The sequence below is a fragment of the Daphnia carinata genome, chromosome 1 (assembly GCF_022539665.2).
Source record: "Daphnia carinata strain CSIRO-1 chromosome 1, CSIRO_AGI_Dcar_HiC_V3, whole genome shotgun sequence".
NCBI classification, from domain to species: Eukaryota; Metazoa; Arthropoda; class Branchiopoda; order Diplostraca; family Daphniidae; genus Daphnia; species Daphnia carinata.
In genome coordinates, this window is record NC_081331.1 from 5,376,719 (window position 1) to 5,397,522 (window position 20,804).

Genomic DNA, 20,804 nt, shown 5'->3' on the forward strand with positions numbered 1-20,804 from the left:
TTTGTCGCGACAGTTAAAGTTGTGCAGATGATATAATAGCGTGTGATTAGTCGGCTTTTAAGTGCTCCCTCAAAGGGTTGTACTGATTCTATTATTAAAATAACCTTGATACAGATACACTACGTAATTCGTTAACTGTTGTCTAGTAGGAGCACTGTCATTCTAGATGTCAAGAATACGCACGCTGCTAAAAAAGGTAAAACTTTCACCTTGCGTTAACTAGGCCCCCCCAAAAAGAAATAAAGAATTTAGATTTATCCTGTCCTTGCATTTCAGCGAGTGTGGGTTTTTGTTCGATGTCTAAAATAATTTTAAATGATTGAAAACCTCATTACCTCCAGAGCTGATGCATGGCTATGGTGGAATATTTTATTTATACGGTTCATGGAAAGTAAACCTGATGTAAGAAGCCAGATTTCTTCTAATAACATTCAATAAGCATTAGAAAATGCCTTTCACATTTACACAATTATTGTTGTTCGATGTAGTCTTATTTCTATACCAAAATTATTTAGTTCTTTCACTTATCGTTGATTCCGGAAGAATATGCTAAGTAAACACTGAAATATTTTACCGTTTTCGTTGACTTGTAAAACCGGTTTCACTACCATTCTACGCTTGTTAGTTAAAACGAAATGCATTTAGTAGGGAGCATTGATTATGGGATTAAATTAGTGCCGAGCCCAGGAGCCACACGTTTTTTTTCTGCTGATCATTGCGAGCGCCACACCCCAAAAAAGCCAATGGCTATTTGTTCTACTGGAAACTGATTTTTTTTACAGAATAATTATTGCTTTCATTCCTATCGGTCATGCGCATAACAACGTTGGATTTTAAAAAATCCAGAAACGTACAGTCATCAATATTTGTAAAGTCGTGCCTCCATTCGTGCAGAAAAATTAAGCGAACCCCACTGGAGGTTTGTTTTAGGTTAAGTTACAATGTTAAAATAACAAAACTGAAATTCTGCCATACCGAAAATTAAGCCCAATAAAATAAGCCCGACAAAATAAGCCCGAAAAAGTCGGGCTTTTTTTTAGAAAAGATTTTTTTATAGATATAGCTAAAGTAATATATGATTTCGTTTCGACATTAAACGAAAATCACAAATATGTCGTTTGTTTTTCAACAGGGTTTATAGTTATTGAATAAATTGTAAAAAACAACAAACCCAAATATGTGCACTACTAGCATTTTGTTTCCGTTTATTTAAAATACAGTTGGTTTGACGAGAAAACAAACCACTTTATCGAAATCAACGTTTATTTTTGAATGTTAAGTGGGATTTTTATCGCATTCTAAGAGTTTTCATTTTTTGTGAATTTTGACAAAAGTGGGAAGGCTATAGCCTTCTCACTTTTCATTTTTGGCCAAAATTTAGATTTCATTTTAAACACATGATTCCGATTTAAAATTGAACGAGAATCACAAAAATCAAGTCTATTTTTACCTTGGCCTTATAGCTTTTTGAATAAACGGGAAAAACCGCTTGATAAGTGCTGGCGCGCCAGCAGCGCGTTAATTCCATTTATTACAAAAACGTCCGGTTTGATGAACAAACAAATATTTTTATGGCATCAGTGTTTCATTTTAGGTTTAGTTACATCAAATTTAATGTTAAAATTACGAAACTGAATTTCTGCCATACCGAAAATTAAGCCCGATAACATAAGCCCGACTTTTTCGGTCTTATTTTTAGATAAGACTTTTTTATACATATAGCTATAAAAATACATTAGTTTGATTCAGAATTAAACGAGAATCACAAATATGTCGTTTGTTTTTCAACAGGGCTTATAGTTATTGAATAAATTGTAAAAAACAACAAACCCAAATATGTGCACTACTAGCATTTTGTTTCCGTTTATTTAAAATACAGTTGGTTTGACGAGAAAACAAACCATGTTATCGAAATCAACGTTTAATTTTGAATGTTAAGTGTGATTTTTATCGCATTCTAAGAGTTTTCATTTTTTGTGAATTTTGACAAAAGTGGGAAGGCTATAGCCTTCTCACTTTTTCATTTTTGGCCAAAATTTAGATTTCATTTTAAATACATGATTCCGATTTAAAATTGAACGAGAATCACAAAAATCAAGTCTATTTTTACCTTGGCCTTATAGCTTTTTGAATAAACGGGAAAAACCGCTTGATAAGTGCTGGCGCGCCAGCAGCGCGTTAATTCCATTTATTACAAAAACGGCCGGTTTGACGAACAAAGAAATATTTTTATGGCATCAGTGTTTTATTTTAAGTTTAGTTACATCAAATTTAATGTTAAAATTACGAAACTGAATTTCTGCCATACCGAAAATTAAGCCCGATAACATAATCTGTACTGCAGCTTATCTGCTGCTGCTGTGCAGCTTATCTGTACTTGCGCGCTAACGTTGTCTTACATATTGGGTGTATTTAAAAAACGATTGATTTGGCGCAAAAACAAACCACTTTATCGAAATCAGCGTTAAATTTTGCTTGTTCTGTACGATTTTTATCGGATCATAAGAGTTTTCACTTTTTGCGGATTTTGACAAAAGTGGGAAGGCTATAGCCTTCTCACTTTTTCGTTTTTGGCCAAAATTTAGATTTCATTTTAAATAAACGATTCCAATTCAAAATTGAACGAGAACCAGAAATATGAAATTTATTTTTACGTTGGCCTTATAGCTTTTGTAATAAACGGAAAAACGGGTGATAAGTGCTTGCGCGCCAGCAGCGCGTTAATTCCATATATTATATTAGCCCGACTTTTTCAGGCTTATATAGAATATAGCATTTAGTTTCCGTTTATTTAAAAAACAGTTGGTTTGACGAGGAAACAAACCACTTTATCGAAATCAGCATTTAATTTTGAAATGTTCTGTGTGATTTTTATTAAAGTTATACGGTTTATTTCACAAACGGCTGATTAGATGCAGTTGTCCTGGCAACAAATGGATATAGGAGCTTTATTGACAATACGCAAATACGTCGTGGGCACATGAACATTGGAACTTCTTTCCAAAAAGAGAAAAAAATCAGGTAGTGTGGCTAAAATTAGCAAAAAATCTATCAGGTATCGTTGCAATAGGCAATGATCAAAGCCATTGACTATTTGCTCTATTGGAACCAGATTTTGATTTTTTTTTTCAGTGCACAACACGTTGGATTTTTTTTTCTTCAACCAGAAACGGAGAGTCATCAATATTTGTAAAGGCGTGCTTGCATATGCGCAGGTAAGTTAAGTGAACCCCGGCGAACTAGTTGGAGGCCGCGTTGTCCATCTACGTTTGGTTCTATGGTGGTCATGACCGACGATAGTGTTTGGGAGGAAGGCCACACTTTTCTTGCATCATCAGAACCAGGCGTATGTGAAATTTTTAACGTCTGGTCTGGCGTAATACGATGCCGCAAGAAAAAGCGGCGAACGACGAAGAAATAGATTAGTTCGATCACGCTGATGAAGCTCATACCTAGGCCAAGGCCCAGGAGTCCACCCATGGCCGCTGAAATCGAACAAATCATGAATCATAAGGACTTTGCAAAAGACGTTGCTTGAAGTTAAAAAAAAAGTAAAATTCCCGACATCCCATTAGCTCGTTAAACTATGAAAGAGTAAGAAAATGTAGTTACAAATAAAGTCCTCAATTCCAAAGCGGATGTCGGTTCTGTAGCGCATTCCTGTCTTCTCTTTGTAATAAACATGGAACATTGCCACATTCGTCCTGCATTGTAAGTAATTGTTTTCAATTCAGAAAGTATGAAAGCCGTCTGGCTGCATAGTTTGAAAGTATGCTAAATGGTTGTTGAATGTAAACTAACTCACTTGAAATATTCCGTTCCATCCGTACCAGAGCTCAGGTTTCGCTTTTCCACTAAACGTTTGAATGTGCGTGTCAGGTTAAATCCGCGACCAGGGAAGGATGCGTATGATACTTCTGGGTCGTATCTAATATCCGTACAGGGTGGCAAACAGTCGCAAATTTTATTTCCATTTGCACGAACATCCTCTATTCATCAAAGAATATGTTGATTATAATGAGATTTAGCCTTTTTCCGTACTCAATCAGTAACGCGATGAACGTTACCGTAAACGTTTGATATGCAAGTGTATGACGTAAATTCACACAAACGGGATGTGTTGCCTCCTGGAGGAAAACAGGAAATAAAACGAAAGGATAAAGAAAATTAAGCCCAACTTCATACCGACTATCGTTAGGGAATTCAGTTTACCTCTAAGAAAATATGGACGACATTGGCAATCGTCGTGCATTATTCGTGTAGCACACTCGACCATGCAAGCAGACCGGCTATAATGCTGGAAATATTTCAATTTCTTTTCACCTTCCACCAGACACTGGCGCTGATCTGGGGCGACTTCCCTTGCGACCTCTTCGGTGTTGAAGGACGTGGTACCTTTAACAGCAACAAATCTAAAAGCCGTTTACAAGTATTTAGTTAAAAGTGAAACAGATGATACATCTAATAGTTTGTTTCACTTACGTTTCGGTACCAGGACCTATCACAAATCCCCTGTCAGCTACATCAGGAAATTCCTCTGGTGCGTGCACTAATATCTGAATACGAGAAATAAGACATATGATAACAAACCCCACTTTGAATTGTAAATGTTTCTATGCGAATATTTTTTTTTCAAAATACATACTTTAAAACCATCGAATTTTCCGGTAGTAACACTATAATCTTCTACATTGGCGTCGATAACCAAATTCAGCCCCATTCGGTACCCGTTACCGTTGACTCGTAAAGGTTCATTTGCACTTTAGAAAAACAAGACACGCATGGTAACCTGACCAGAATAGAATAGACAAAGAAGTTTTTCATTGTTGATACCTTGACTGAATGCCAAGCATCGGATCGAAATATTTTGCACTGTTAAACGTACAGCACATTCCATCATCCGTAGGTAAAAACGAGAAGAGTTCCATGCACGGTTTCGTAAGTCCCAACCAATTACAATCCATGACCATGTCCGAGCAAGAAGGTGCCGTCTATAATGATTGAAAGTTAATATTCTTTCTTCGTATGCCAATGAATTTGTAATACCTCCTCCAAGAGCTTGAATAAATCAAGTGCAGAAATGTTCCGTGATTTGTAAAACTCGTTCAGCTCTTTTAGTGGCTTTTCGTTATTAATAGCGCGGTCTAGTTTTGTCATGTACCTTAGGGTAAATTGCATTTCGGAATACGAAACATTTGCATACCTTCCTTTCAAAAGAAATGAATTAGATGGTGTGAATCAAGTTATTACAATACAAGCATACACTAAAAGACATTGTTCTTACTTGGGATTTCTCAGTGCATCCTGGAGCTTTATCTTCGAAACTTTGTTGACGTTGCACACTGTAACCGCTGGGAAGAAAATATTACTAAGCGGGTAAAGTTGCGTTTCCACGGAAGTCAGTACAGGAGATTGTTTCCATTTTTCCCACATTTGCCAACAAAAGTAGCCCGAGAAGCAGATACCGGATAAAAACACCAGCAACCAAGCGCATCTATAAAACGTGGTAAAATAAAGACAAATAATTACTTTAAGAAAGACGTAAAACTAATCGAAATCATTATTGGAAGTACAAAAAGGGATAAGAAAAACAAAACAAAAACAAACAAATAAAAAAAAAGAGATAAGTTACCTTTCAAAAAACCTACTTCCATCTTCAAACAAATATTTCAGTCCATGAATTGAGGTGTTTTCACAGAACTGTCTGAAAATCCGCTGGTCATTTTCACATGATTTTTGCTGAGCTCTTTCGGTTTTTTCGCGGCTGTTACGAGACATGATACAGCAACAATGACTCGCTAAAAACCGACAACCTGCTAGACTAATCTTTTATTACCTAATGGCCGCTACTTTTTCTTTCGGGAAGCCCACCTCATTAATAGTTTGGGCGTGTTCTTTGCCTGGTAAACTTAAAACAAACGAGCGCAAGAATATCTTAACCTGTTGAAAAGCTTCCCGAGACGTGACACGATTTCCCCCTTTTGTTCTCATGAAAAAGAAGGGAAATGAAAAGGACAGGTTTGGATTTCCAATCGTGAACTGAGGGGACTTTTCGTCAACCGCCCCTAGTCACACCATTCGTTCAAAACATCTGTGCACTGCCTGACAAGTGTTTTCAAATGTGAGCTTACTGCCACCTGGATTTCGTTCAGAAATTCAAAGCTGCAGCAATGTCCTGTTTGTCCGCGTCCAGGTAAATACAAAAACGAGTCAAACAGGGCGTGTCCGTGTCAATCCGGTTGCGTTTGGAAAGAACAGTGCAAATCCTTCCTTGTTTGCTCGAATGCTCAACCATGACTTAGTCGATATCTCATTTCACCTTATACACAGAGCGCATAGGGACAATGACTCTTTGTAAAAGTATCACCCAATTTTTATTCATACGAATTGAATCGTTTAGATCACATTCAGCCCTTGTTCCTGCAAGTACCACATAGCAGATGAAAGTTAAGCATTATGCAACATGTAGCCTTATTAATACACTTCCGTTTAAAGAAGTAATTACCTTTACACCTTTCGCTGTGAAAATTAAGATTAACAATTCATTTCATACCTGATGGTATGAAAAAGAATGACTAAACGTGAGCAGCTAAGAGGAAAACTTGGACGACGATACCAGCGAATGGCGATTTTCTTCGTACACACTCTTGGCATAATTGATTTCTTGAGCCACTCGTTTTGCGAGCGATTCGGAATCGCAGCGAACTTGTGGCCGTCGTGCGCCAAGAGGATTGTCCGGTTCCAAAAGTAAACTGAGCTCGACGTAGTAGTGCGCTGTGCTCTGTGTGCCATAATCTTTTATGACTACCGATTTACAGCTTTGGAGTTCCGACAGATGGATATCAAGAACGACTTCCTTGTTGGGGTTATTCATACTGAACACTCGAATGTGCTCGCTCGAAATCAACATGTGCAAACTTTCTGGTAAACTTCCAAGTGCTTCATATGCGATGAAAGATTCCTGATAAGAGAAAATTTTATAATTAAATTATACGATAGGTTGTGCCATAGTGATTGTTCTTACCCGATACTCGTGGCGGTTAAGCTGGAAGAGAAGCTCCTGTCCGCGGCCCTGCTTCTCCGAATAACGAGGGAGTATACCCCCTGGTCCTATAACTAAACGAGGTGGACGAATTCTTTTAGGGATTTCTTTTGATGAACTGCGGCTTGAGTCACGAACAGCCGAGGCTGCTCCAGTGGCCAAGTCCAGCATTCCAACTGCTGGTTTGGTTACCGTTCCCACCAAACCTTTGCCGAAACCGGTAAAGAAACCGCCAATTCCTTCATTAGACATACCTACGATAGAACAAGGGATAAGTAATTAAACGATTAGATCACTTAATAAAAGAAAAAGACAAAACTGACCCTCGTAAGTCTGAGTGAAAATGGAAGTCATGCCGCCAAGTATTCCAAAACCAAATCCTTTCAAGCCGGCGACTAGATGGTCAGCACTTTGGCCCGTATGTTTTAAGAGACGCTGTCGGACTTCTTCGTGTCTTTCATCCATCGTGACGCGGCCAAGTCCATCGGACAGTGATCCCGTGACTTTAGCGGCTGAATTCGACAAACCAAATGTAACGTTTTGAACAAGAGCACCAACATTGCCCTCATTCAAAAAGCCCGAAACTCCTTCAGACACGTCGTTGACAAAACCTAGTGGATTACCGAGGAAATCGGTCGAGCCTAGAATTCTGGCAGCTTGTGATTTTAGCTCATCCTGAGAAACAATGAAATAAAGGATTTAAATCGTATGGCAGAACAAATTTCAGTAAAAAAGTTCTCACTTTATAATGTTTGACAACCGAATCGATAATTAACTGCGCCGTTTCAAAAGGATGCGATCGGATGAACGGATGTAGTTCTATATTAGCATCTTCAAATTTGATTAAAGTCAAACCTAACTTTCGCTTAATAGCTTTTAATTCTGGCGGTAGTTTGCTTGACGTGTAAACACTCAGACGCACCTAGAAAAATAAATGTTTACAAAACGTGAGATTTTGTTATGTATTCAAAGTTTACCTGTTCGAGTGCTAATTTCAATATACCAAAGTAGTATCGTTTGGCATCGATTGAAGTGGCAGCGTTAAGTGATCGTTGGGATTCGTATTCGCTCTCATCTATTCTCTCTAATTCAAGATCAGATTGGTTGAATCCCGCAAATGCAAGAAGCTTGAATAATTGGTTCTCTTCTATGTTGATAGTCAAGTTCTTGAATGTCACTATCAAATTCTTGAAGATATCAGCGTTGAGACCGCTCGTCAAGTGTCGACGTACAGTTATGCGAAGGGCAGGTATATCCTTCGATTGATCCTGATTGTCAGATGGGGAAACGTAGACAACAACCGGACAATGTGGATCCTGCAGACTGTTGTCTATTTGAATGGAATGAACACTGGCATCTATGCTTAGCGTGCCATCTCCTGCGATGAGTTCTAGGGATATGTTTGTCAATCGGCAATAGGCCAGCTCTTCGGGAGGTGAATGGTTCACGATGCTGAGGCCCAAGCCTCCTTTGAACTTCATTTCCACCTTCAACTGTTTATTATTAATCTCCGCATCGCTGGAAGCCGTGACCGAGTTTTCAGTTGAATGAGAATGCGGGGGTTTGTTGAGAAAATCAGCAACTTGAAGTACCCTGGTTGGACCGTCCATGATAGTCTTAACACTCAAGCAACCGGAGCCGGGTCGAAGCCGTTGCCAGTGTATCGCCTGTTCTGCCGGGACTCCACTGGGCAGTCGGTAGTATGTCACAGACTGAGCTGGGCCCAAAACAACGTCATTCCCTACTCCCCCCGAAACCCGTTTACAGAAAGATTAGTAAAGCAATGCATAAACGGAGTTATGATTTTCACAAATTAACAGCAGTCAGATAAACCAAGAAAACTACATTAAAGACAATCTAGCTAAGGCCATGCAAGGCATGATGATTTAAAACCTACGTACACATTCTCCATGTTTTACAGGAAAGGCCTGGGAAATATTCATAGAACCATCATTTGGATGGCGTTTTTAAATTGACAAAGATGACGACGTAAAATGCTTGTTTAAAATACCTTGACGGATGCCGTAAAAGCCATCCTTCGCTTGAACGAAAACGTTTTTATGACCACAACAAAGACGTCCATCGTCTGTGAAGTGCCAGGTCTGGGTCAATTGCCGTCGAGGATCTGGTTTCCGCAGCATAAGATGAACAAACTCGCTGGGCTGAAGCGCGGGACCAGCGATGTCCAAAACAAGTATGCGCGACGGATCAATCTAGAAAAAGGAGGCAAAAGAAAACGAAAGTGATAAGCTGCCTTTAGACCAAATTTACGCTGTTGTACCTGAGGATTTGACGGATCTCGTGGAGGACTACTTCCTTCGTGTTGCAGCATCCCACTGCCAGTCATGCGCCATAGTTGTGATCTTTTACCAGTTTCTTTGCTACTCAGTACGACCCTCGTACCCTCTGGCACGTCAAGAACTAGCTCAACGTTGTTGGGATCGAGCGCACTGCCAGTCGACATGTCATCACCGTTAAACGTAACAGTAAGGCACACGTAAATGAAGTTTTCATAGGTTAGCTGGCTTCCCTCTTTTAATGTCGTCATGTCGTAGGAGGACGAGGCCCCACCAGGAGCAATAATATTGAGACGGGCAGGTTTTGTGGGTTCATCGAAAACGTATGGCACTGAACTACCGGGGCGTACCTTTGATAAGATCGAAATTATGTGCCATGTCTGGTATACAACTAACTAAAATATTTACGGTAGTATGCAAATACGCTTCCGGGACATCAGATTGATGAAACATGATTGGGACTAGGGCCAAGTTGTCGACTCTGAGTGGCGGAGGAAAGCCGGTTGCATCGCTGAAAACGACGCAGAAAGTGCACTCTTGTTGAAATATCTCAACACGAAGGAAATTCGCACGGCTTTCACCATCACGTATGTTAATATGGAACGAGCTGATGTTTTGAATGGCAAAACCTCCCGACCAATGGCAGTTTTTCACGTCTAGTAGCCTAACACAGAGTAACTGATCCTTGTCCAAACGAGGCCAATGGAATGGTAAATGACAACCAGGAACCAAATTCAAATAAGTTGACTGGGCTCCAGGATCGGTAAAGGTAGTTGCAAAATAGGCTTGGGAGACCTAATTTGAATAGTGAAAGATAATTGTTCGAAAGCAAGCATTCTTTGCAATATGTACCTCCAATGTCCAACTTGATTGATTATAAAGCTGGTAGCAAGGTGCAAAGGTAACAATTTGGGTGTCTCGATATCGACCACGTCCAGAACGTATCGAAATCCCAACGAGGTAAACCAATTCCGGACGACCATCTCGAGGCGAGACCAGAAAACTGCGGACTGTGACTCCTTTCTGTATCGGGAAAGGCTGACACCAATGTGGCTTACACCCAAGATGCAGCCCAGTTCCGATACGGGCTGTCAGCGTGGTGCTAGCCTCTCTGTCCGTGAAAGAGAACAGCATCGGTGAGAGGGACCGAGCCATCTCGTGCTCGTCAAATTGGCCTATTCAAAAGAACTGAGCATTTCCAACAAATAAGCTTGTTTGCGTGCAATGCGAACCTGCTGCTTCTTGCTGAACTCCCTCTTGTCGGAAGATGAGTGGTATTCCAGCTTTATTAACTAGCCAATAAGGTGCCGAAATGGATAATTTCACAGATCCAGGAGCTTTGGAACTTATTTTCACCTGGAAAACAAAGTAATCATAAGAACAAATACCACAGGTACAGTAACAAAGAGCACAAACGTACCTGTAGTAGAAGTAACCGATTGGCGCTATCATAGAGCCGTAATCGGGTGGTGAAATTGTAGGGAGACGTTCCAATAACCAAATCGCTTGAATGGACAAAATTTTCGGTGCGGAATGCAATTTGAAAGCCAGCTGAAACGTTAATGGTGTGAATGGACGTTGATTTGCCAGGTTTAATGATACCACTTTGCCCAACGGCTTTGAGTTCCCATAATAATTCGTAAGGTAACAAGTTAACAACAACCAACGGACTCAGAAGCGTAATCGTATGGGCTGGCTGTGCAGTCCACTCCGAATCATCCGTATTTCTGCCAACAGATCAAACGTCGTGATTATCAGCATCATTTCTGAACTACTGGTAAAATCACGAAAATTACATCTTCTTTGGAGGGAAGTTCTCTCGATGGATATCGACAGCGAAGCGATAGGTTAAATCTTTCTTACTAATCACCGGATTGCACTGTCGTATATTTGCAGTTGTTTGGGTGGACGCATGCCATTCAATCGGATCTTTGCAAAAGCTGAAAGCGTGAGGCAGTTTTTCGGCCATTGGCCGTACAAATATCTATGGAAAAATAGCAGAGAACGTGCTAGTTACGTACAAATTTCTAAATAAACTATGAGGGTATTTACCTGAGACATTAAATAGGACATTGGAATGGGATAAGTAGTGCACGGGGGAACACGGACAGTTTTGCTAGGATGAAGGTTGAATGCAGGCGGCTCTAGGCGTAGTTCAACAGTCTCTTCTAAGTTGTTGGTCACCTGTAAAGCTGAACGAACCGTTACCAGACGACGAGCTGACCCTTCCAATGTGACAGCGATCACAACCAAGACGCGTTCCAGTTCTCGCTCAACGGCCACTGTATTGCGTCTACTGGGCGAATTATGCACCTTTAGCACACGAAAAGAAAAGAAAGCGATAATGATACGAAAGGTACATAAAATTTAACCTTATTTACCGACGCATATCGAAAATAAACTCCAACTCGATCGATTGAGACAGGCCCAAATTCCATCCAACCGTCCAGTTCGATAGAAAGCTGGTGAGTTTGCGTCTGATGGCTATCGTGGTGACGTAGTTTGCCTCGATTTTCGAAACTAAATGCAACAACTTCGCCTGCCTCGCAATGTATCCAGCGCGAGCTTTTCGTGGAAGCTGCCGACGGTGCACCTTCGGTCAACAAACTGGCTGTTAATGTCCGGAATTTGATTTTCGAACCAGTGGCGTTGTGCAAGGCGAAAGGCACGAAAGGAGATCGTTGACGGACCACACTGTTTCCATCCAGCTGACTAGACAATTCCTTGCTATTTTGACCATAATAATCTTCCATCCAGTTCCTCTTTACAGTTCCGAACAGTTCAAGCAAAGCTCTGGTGCAAGTTAAATTCACTACGTCTTCTGTGTCAAAGAAGATGGATTGATTTCGTCGATTAGCAATGGATCCATAAAAAGGCAGAAAATTCCAATGTACATGGCATTTGAATGGTTCGATGAATGGCTCCCAACCAGACAGAACACGATTATAATAATCGATGGCAAACTGACAAGTTAAGGAGCCCTCGCCGGTCATTTGGGCGACGTCGATTGATTGCCGGAGAAGGAGCTGAGATGTCGTGATTTCTACTAAAGGCAAATCGGCATCACGACAGTCGTCAATAACGCAAAGGCTAATGCAGCCCGTTCGGATTTCAATGCCACGGATTTGGATTTCAGCCATTTCTGGTTGCCGTTGTCCAGTTACAGTCAACGCATTCTGCGTTAACCAAAGAGCTGCTTCTTCCAAGTTATCGTTACAAGATTGTAACGCTGTCTGGCAGTCGTCTGTGGAGAATCCAAGAGCTTTCAATTTGTTTACTTCATTAACGACAATCGATTCAGTAGATGTTAGACGAGCTTGATGCGGAAGGCTGTCGAGAATCCTCATAAAGAGTTTCATATCATTGTACGAAAGACGAAGAATGACTTGCTGCGCTTGAACTTCAAGGATCTGGTGCAAATCGGAGCTAGTAGCGTCCAAGATGCCTTTGACATCAGTGGCACTCGATTTGTCAACGATTTCGATGCTAATGGTGGCTGGATCTACGATGGATAACGCTGTTTCCTCTTCGAGGTTGAGTTGACTTGAAAATATTTCAACCCGGTTTAGCTGACAAGATAGCGGTTTGCTATGGATTTGTGGTCTGTAAGTCAGCAACGCCGTTCCCTTAAGAATAACTGCAGAAGAATCTTTGACAGAGGTGTCTTCAATGATTACTACTTCTGAGTCGGAAATGTTGATCTTAAATTCAACTGGCACTTTTCTTGTATCTATTAAAGCAGCCCGTTTGCTTATCACTCCCGTTGAAACGATAATAGGGCTGGGCTTTGTTGAAGTTGCTGTCCATTTAGCGTGAGGTTTAACATCACTTTCTTCGAATTTCTCCTAAAAAAGAAAATTGTTTACACCATGTAAAAAATTTATGAATATATTGATGAATACCCTTTATCGTTGTTTGTTCCACGATATTCATCTGGACTGTGAAGAAGAAATTCACGGAATAACGTCCACCAATCGATGATCGCCAACAATCTCATATTGTTGAGGACAACGGTAAATCGAGTGAAATCCTCCGTTGAGCGATAATGGACTTCAGCTTGTAGGGAACCTTCTCCGCGGGCTTTTGTCACAGGTTCCAGAATTTGAGTGAAGACATTCCTCTTTGCAGTTGATTGGGTTGAAGACGATGCATCGTATCGAGTGTCTCGTATGACAACCTGTTGTGAAACGAGGTCGACATCTTTCGACCCATCGCTATTACTCTCGTAAACAAGGCGCGAATCGATGAACTTAATGGTGGAAAACGCTCCTATTCTCGAGTCTTTTACTTCCAGCATGACATCCACCAAGTCGATATGTATCTTGAGCTTTGCCCACATTGGTGGTTTGGAGTCATTCGGAAATTGAATAGGGCTGGTGGGTGGAGGTTGGTCTGATTGTAGGAAATCTACAGGTTCGCCAAGATTGAAGGCTAACAGGCCTCGCACTAATTTGTACTGATGTTCATCAATGGAACATTGTGCAGAGGAGAGCAACCCACAGAGGTCCATATCAGGAACCGGACGTTTTAGATGTGAATCCAAGTTGCGCCGAACTTCCAGTTTCATTTCGCAGGTGTCTTTGAGGAGAGATTGGCCACTTCGTCGGATCAGGTAAGAACCTAGAATCAGATCCCCAACTTGCGAACGATTGGCTTTCTGTCGCTGACCCGTACACAGATCCATGTTGGATAATTCCACTTGAATTACATTAACCAGAACGGCTTCTGGATTGGCGGTAATGGGCACAAGCGGCAAGCATTTTAAGTCCGGGTTTGCGTGATTTGTTGATTGTTGGCAGGTAGGTTGATCCATCAGTCACTACGAACTTGTTCGAAACAGATATTCTACCGAGATCGATCACCAATAAATGTTCCGATGTGGAACATATTGGGACAAGAATAACCGGCGAACCGGCTTCAACGTTTAACAAGATGCGTGTTCCATGACGCCAGGGTTTTCGAGAGGCATTCGCAGCGCCACTCTGTTCGGTAGCGCTGAAAGTGCTAGCTACTCGACGTAGTTCTTGGAATTGTTCCAGCATTGAAAAACACTCGGTGTAGAACAGTTGGGTATGGACGTACAAGACGGAAGCCATGTTGAGGTTAAGTCGGACGTCGTAATCGCGGGCAAGGTGCGGATCATCGGCACTGAAACAGAAGAACTGGAAATCCAGGGCTTCGTTGCCCGAAGTGATGAATCGTTCGCGGTACATTCGTCCGGCTGAAGTCAAATCTTGAACGGTGATGCTGCCCAACTTTCCGGTGATATTCAGATTGCCCCGCTTCGACGCCATCTCCCAAGTTAGGTTGGATATAGTAGCTTCAGCGACTTCGTAGTCTTTTCGGTTAAGTAGAACACTGAAGGAACGGACCTCGACTTCCCAGCGCGAGTTCAAAGTATGAGCGTTAGCTACTTTTGACCAATCTTGATAGCCAGGAGAAGAAGCTGCAACTTTCTTCTTTTGTTGCTGACTAACTTTGGTCGTACTTGTACCAAAAAAATCGAGCACCATGACCCACGATTCCAGGTTGATAATCACGTCCAGTGCGTTGAAGTTGATCTCAATAAAACGATGCGTGCTGAAGTTGTAAACAAAAAAATAGGTAAATCGAAAGGCTCAGATTGAAATGTTATGCATTATACCTGTTATATTTGAGAGCAAAATCTGGACTGTCAGGATCAACTAGCAGGATTTTAATGAAAACCAAATTATTGTCGTCAACTCCGGATCGTGTAAAACGCTGATGGTACATCACGGACGACGATGACGGTGGTGTACTTGGGCATTTTGCAATGGGCTTCTTCTGTGGAGCCTTGGCACGGACGCTAGACTTCCATTGCGATTTGTCGGATTCTAATCTGGCTGGCAAGGATCTTGATCCAGGAGTGTACAGTCCTTGAGCACGTAAATCAGGACAGGAAGATGACATAAAGGAACTTAAATTGGGTCTTCCGGCTATCCTATCCGATTGGCGATCATTCGAAGCTACTAATCGTCGATACTTGGAATCTTCTTTCACCATTAGATCTTCCAGAATCAAAGACTTCAAAGATGTTTGTATTGTAGCAGAGAAGGTGCAATTTTGCTCATATGCTACTAGGAAATCTTCGAAGGAAAGACTGACAATAGCTCGATTTGAATTGTCCAGTAATTCCATGGAAAACCTTGGCAATTGGAACTTGAAATTGAGGATAAGTTCCCGCTGTTTGATTCGTGTAGGTGTACGATTCTTGGTAGACGGATCTGGCCCAGCTTCGAAATTACTGGACGCGTCGACCTTGCTCCAATTGAGATTGTCCAGTGATTGGATTATCTGTTGGTATTGATCTTTGGAAAGCGACACTTGTAGAGGAGAGACAACACATCCACGAACTTGAAAGACGTCGCAGACTTCCAGTTTCGGATAGAAATCTGTCAGCGGGAAAAGGAAAGGATCGGCGTCACTCAGAATGGGTCGATCGACTATGCGATGAAGAGAGAATTTCAACAACGTGTCGTGTAAAATGGGCCGACCATGTGGACTAGCGCAACTGTAAAGCTCCTGGGCCGTAATGCGCAGAAAAGCCGATGGCCCAGTGTAGAAATGACTAAAGGAACTCTTCCACTTTTCGTCGACATTCAGTGAATATAGACTCATGTCGCGCACGTCCACTTCAAAATGCTCCTTGTGCGTCCCACCAGAAAGCTCTTCGGACAACTGTGATGAATGCTCTGATTCCATCTTTTTATCGTTGGAAATTTCAATTTGGCCCAAATGCGCCACCAACACTTGAGGACTCTTGGCGGATCGCGGCAAGACCAGAATAGGACTCTCCAGTAATGCGGTGAAACAAACTCTGGATGGTAGTGATGGTTGCTCTTCGTCATTAGCCTCTTTCATGGCGTTAAGACTAAGGCCTTCAGTCACGGATGTGGAACCACTGATGTAAATGCTTTGGGCTAAACCCTCCGTTCCACGGTGTAGCAAATCAACGGCCATTTCAGCCGCCGTTAATTTCAGAGACATGGCCATATTAGAAACGGACTGTTTGAATTCGCTTACACAGGCAGTAACTTCTGCAAGAAAATGAACCGAATGGCTATAACACAAAGAAGCCATTCGAATTTCGAGGCTCAGCTTGTAGCCATCTTCTTCTTCACAGGGGACCTCCAATCCCGGTTGCAGAAACTTGAAGCTGAATGCTTTGACTTCATTTTTGTCTTTGGCCGTCTCGTAGAGTCCTTGGCTGACCAGCATGTAAAGGTTCCGGTGCTGCTCGACTAATGGGTCGTGGCCAACACTGATGACTCGTTGATGCTTCTGGCCTTCCGGAGTTAGGTCCAGCACTTGAAGTCCGCCCAAGGATCCTTGAACGAGGACGTCGGAGGCTAAATTACCACTTATGTGGGCTTCGGTGACAGTGAGTGTGGCTACTTTACGGCCGACAAGCATTTCTTCTTTGACCACCGATCGAAGAAGTAGGATAGTTAGACGATGGAAATCAAACGTAATATCCGTGCTACCGTCTGGAACAAAGGAAAATGGTGGGAATCGTGATTGACTCGTATGTAGCCCAGTAGACAAGTTTGATTCGTCAGGATTGGAGGGCATTGTTTTTTTGGGCATAACGCGTTGAAAAAAACTGGCCAGTTCCACAACCGTATCTTGGTTCGCTATAACATCTAACGAATTGAAGTGGACTTTGATGATTCGAATGCGGCCTTCGGCTTTACCATCGACCCATGTTGGTTCCACTGTCACAATGTCTATCAATATTAGCGCTTCAGATTTCAAAGCCGAGGCTGCCATTCGGTGACGGGCCATTGGTGGTGACAGGCCATCTTTCCTCCAAGAAGAATCGGTTTGCAGTCAAGTTAGGGCCTGCTGGGCAAGTGACACGGGCGATGTGGCCGGCTGTCCTTTGTGGGAAGACGGATCCGACGATGAAACAGAGACGGGCAAAGTCGGTTCGCTTTCTTTTAAACTTCCACTCATGCTATCCATGCTGACGTGTTTGTGGCTGGCGATCAATAGCTCGTAGTCTGAACCCAGAGTCTGCATAGCGTCAACTATAGCAGTAAGCTATGAACGGCCAGATGAATCGAACTATCCGACGGACGCATGGAATAGCTGGCCTGGACTCCACCCACTTGTAGTTCGGCAACACTTCGTCCTCGTGACTGAACTTCCACTGAAAGTTGTTCAATATTAAATTGGGCCATGAACCAATGTTCTTCCGACTTCTCCGTTTCAGTTATGGATGCATCCGTTTCGTCGGTATCACCATCTTCAGAGGCTGTATCGTAAACAGAAGTGGGTACAACGTTGGGACGGAATTGCTTGGACACAGACAGAAGAGCGTGGATCTTTGGTTCGTTAATATGGGCCACAAGGTGAGGTAGGGATCCAGTCAAAGTCAAAAATGGTTTCTCCAAATCGGGTAGGATTCTTCCGTACTTTTCGACATGGATCAGAATAGAAAATCGGTCCAGAAGGTGGAGGGCGGATGTGCCTTTTAAATGCGCTTGCTTCCAGTTGTCTTTGACGCGACACACGAGCAGCTGTAGATCGGAAAAGTGTACATTATACTTATCCGATACATCATTGCATTCCTTGCTACCACTCGTAAAGCTATTCACGTCGTGAGTGTCGTCAAGTGGTGTGGTTACAGCTGATTCATTGGGCGGCGTCGAGCAAGGGGTGATGTATTGTTCGTCGTCGTCGTCTTCATTGCTATTTCTGGTTGTCGTTTCTAATTCAGCAGCGATGCAATTGACAGTACTGCGCGTCACATGGAAATGTCCAAAATCTATGATCATAAGAAGCGAATCGCGACTCACAACCGATTCCGGTATAAGAATATGGGGCGCAGAGATGTTAATTAGCAAGTCCCATGACTGTAGCTCTGATGATAAATTCACGGATGAGGGCGTTAACGTCTGCGTTAAACTTTCTTTCGTTTTCTGCTTGACGGCTTCAAAACCCGATCGTGCCGCCTGGCGTAGTCGTTGGCCTAATGCTGACCTCTCTTCCGTTGTGTTATGTGGTACGGAATAGAGTTCAATGATTTTTTTAAATAAACTGTGATTGTAAACACATTCAATGGCCAACGACGTTATTTTCAATCGGTGATCCCAATTACTACCGGGAGGATGTCTTTCATAAACCTATCAAAAAGTAAAATTGCAATAACCTCTGGTGATGTTGTACAGTATGAAAGCTTGACTCACGAAATCAAAAAGCGGCGCTTCATCTTGTGAAACGTTCAAATTTGGACTTGACGGACTGCTGCGAAAGAACGGCAGGTTAAATCCAGGTAGAAGAGAACCCATTCCGGCAAAAGACTTGTAAGGTCGCGCATCTTTTCTTTGCGGACACACGATTAGCGGGAAAAGTGAACCAGTGGTGGAACAATCGCGAACCCACACATTCCCCAGACTGAGATGGAATTTATTTGATTTCAGTCTTGGTCTTGACTCCCATTCTTGCAAAACGTTATCAAACTCTATTTCTAGGAGAGTACTCCAAGATTGACCTGTTTCAGTTCTGTGACAGGTGGACAAGCGGATCAACCCTTGTTTCAAAGTTGAACTCAATTGTAGTGGTAGAATATCTCGCTGACGGACTGTATTATCTCTCATCGCATCTTCTAATGTTTCGAGGATCTCGTGTTCCACTCTGTCTTCGTTAGCTGATTGCTCATTTCCATTGGTACTTTCCTCTGCCGACCACCAGGATGAGAACCAACGCTGAAATAATGATGAATTTCCTGTCACCGCATCGCCTAAGATCGATTCACTTTTCGATTGTGATTTGGCGATTTGCTGCATGGCAATTGATCGCAGCACTTGTAGTTCTTGTAGCTCAAGCTCTGATTCAATTCTTTCACGTTGCAGCTTTGATTCTGCTGTCATCCCGATTGGATTAAGAAGATGTTCCTTAAATGATTGAACATACAGAACTATTTCTTTGGCGCGACGAATTACAAATGGCCAATTTCGAGATTGGTTCCTTTTCCGAATTTCAGCAATAATGCAATTCACTGAGAATTTCCATTGACGATAGGATGTGGATTTGATTGAACTTCACTGTCTACGCGCCAACGACGGAACTGGAGACCACGAGACAACAATTCAAGAGACCTGCAACACTGAACCAATTGGTGATATTGAACGTCCCGAATTTCAATATTGACTCGGTCTAGCTGAAAATCGCACGCTACACGAGGCTGGTTGAGTGATCGAAGAGGTTTGACATTACAGTTCCTTTTCAAATGTGCATAACCACTGATAGGAGCCAAGAGAAATTCATTTCTTTCGATGGAGCAAGGTTGCATTAACCTGCTAGATAAAACATCCAGTGGTAGATTTGCAAAGAGCTCCGTGTTTGTATCCCAATACACCGCCAACCCGTCAAGTTCCAGTAGTTTATACATAAGCCCCTGATTTGTTGCTGACATGAACTTTGGTACCCAACTTTCATCACACGTCTGCGCGGTGAGCGAATCGACGCGTATCCCACACGCAAATATTTTTCCTGGACAGGATATACCATCTTCATATCGGATGTGTATGTCTTTAACTTTCAACTAAAACCAAAAAAAGCAAAGTTAAAATTATCAAATTGATGGGATAAATATATAAAACCAAAAACAAAAACAAAAATTCTCACAATTTACCTGTATGTTTTGAACAATGTTGGTGACAAGACTTGCTCCATAGCTGAGCCAAGATGAATAAGTCAACGAGTACAGGGATGATGATGACAACCCTTGAGGGTCATTCTCTGATCTCCATTCAGCTTCCATCAAATCTAGAGCAGCCATCTTGCGCTCCAAGGGCTGCATTTTCCTCTGATTCTTCATTGTAAGGCTAGAATTCAGAAAGGTTTTCAATAAGGGAGGATGGGCATACAAAAATCTCTGAAAAATTACTTCGTTTTTATCCTTTGGGCCAGCAACCAAATAAAGTTGCTCAAAGGATATAACCCATGGCTCACTCCTTATTTTCCTCAGAGGTATCTGGAAACTAATTTTACCAACAAATCCAACATGGATTTGAAGGGGTAGGCCAAGTTGATCTAGGATGTCTTGCTTTAGTGGGACATTTTCTAGCTCAACCTCCCCTATAACAATCGAAAATGAAATAAAAGTCTGAAAGTTTTTCATAATTTTTCAACATTCTACCTTGCAAAAGCGCAACGGAGAGTTGATCAGTATTTAAATTTTCAAGATACCGTCCCAGATAGTTGTTGCAAAACCATGCAACTAGTCTTTCCAACATTTCAGATAAAAATCTATGTTTTGTGCTATTAATCCATCAGTAGTTGGTTTACTCGACTAGTGACCAAAATATGCCATTATTTTGTGATCTATTTTTTTTTCTAGTTTATTTTAAAGAACTAAGACAAGTTACCGCAAAAATGTAAACAAGTACAGAAGCAGACGACAAAGGAAGGAAGGTTTTTAGTGGGGTGGTGGGAAT

General features: G+C 41.9%; 2 protein-coding genes across 2 annotated transcripts; both read right to left on the minus strand.

Annotated features, from left to right (window-relative positions):
• Positions 1 to 2,879: 2,879 nt before the first annotated feature.
• LOC130691323 (pickpocket protein 28-like) lies at positions 2,880 to 6,111 on the minus strand. Its single transcript, XM_059497044.1, has 12 exons — positions 5,837 to 6,111; positions 5,633 to 5,764; positions 5,285 to 5,494; positions 5,047 to 5,203; positions 4,834 to 4,991; positions 4,646 to 4,760; positions 4,483 to 4,556; positions 4,213 to 4,412; positions 4,068 to 4,127; positions 3,806 to 3,989; positions 3,613 to 3,704; positions 2,880 to 3,485 (listed from the first exon to the last, which is right to left on the minus strand). The coding sequence occupies exons 1-12, from the start codon at positions 5,989 to 5,991 to the stop codon at positions 3,181 to 3,183; spliced, it is 1,842 nt and encodes a 613-aa protein (XP_059353027.1). The 5' UTR covers positions 5,992 to 6,111; the 3' UTR covers positions 2,880 to 3,180.
• A 240-nt stretch (positions 6,112 to 6,351) lies between these two features.
• On the minus strand, positions 6,352 to 20,673 carry LOC130690876 (intermembrane lipid transfer protein VPS13D-like). Its single transcript, XM_057513742.2, is given in 25 exon segments — positions 6,352 to 6,961; positions 7,025 to 7,296; positions 7,366 to 7,717; positions 7,785 to 7,964; positions 8,020 to 8,783; positions 8,944 to 8,970; positions 9,054 to 9,255; positions 9,324 to 9,689; positions 9,748 to 10,134; positions 10,192 to 10,514; positions 10,572 to 10,695; positions 10,760 to 11,066; positions 11,136 to 11,323; positions 11,392 to 11,652; positions 11,721 to 13,167; positions 13,242 to 14,110; positions 14,112 to 14,919; positions 14,984 to 17,391; positions 17,394 to 18,488; positions 18,552 to 19,382; positions 19,385 to 19,909; positions 20,000 to 20,158; positions 20,160 to 20,192; positions 20,255 to 20,445; positions 20,507 to 20,673. Coding segments are annotated over 25 exon segments (12,588 nt in total). The 5' UTR covers positions 20,604 to 20,673; the 3' UTR covers positions 6,352 to 6,589.
• Between the last annotated feature and the right edge of the window lie 131 nt (positions 20,674 to 20,804).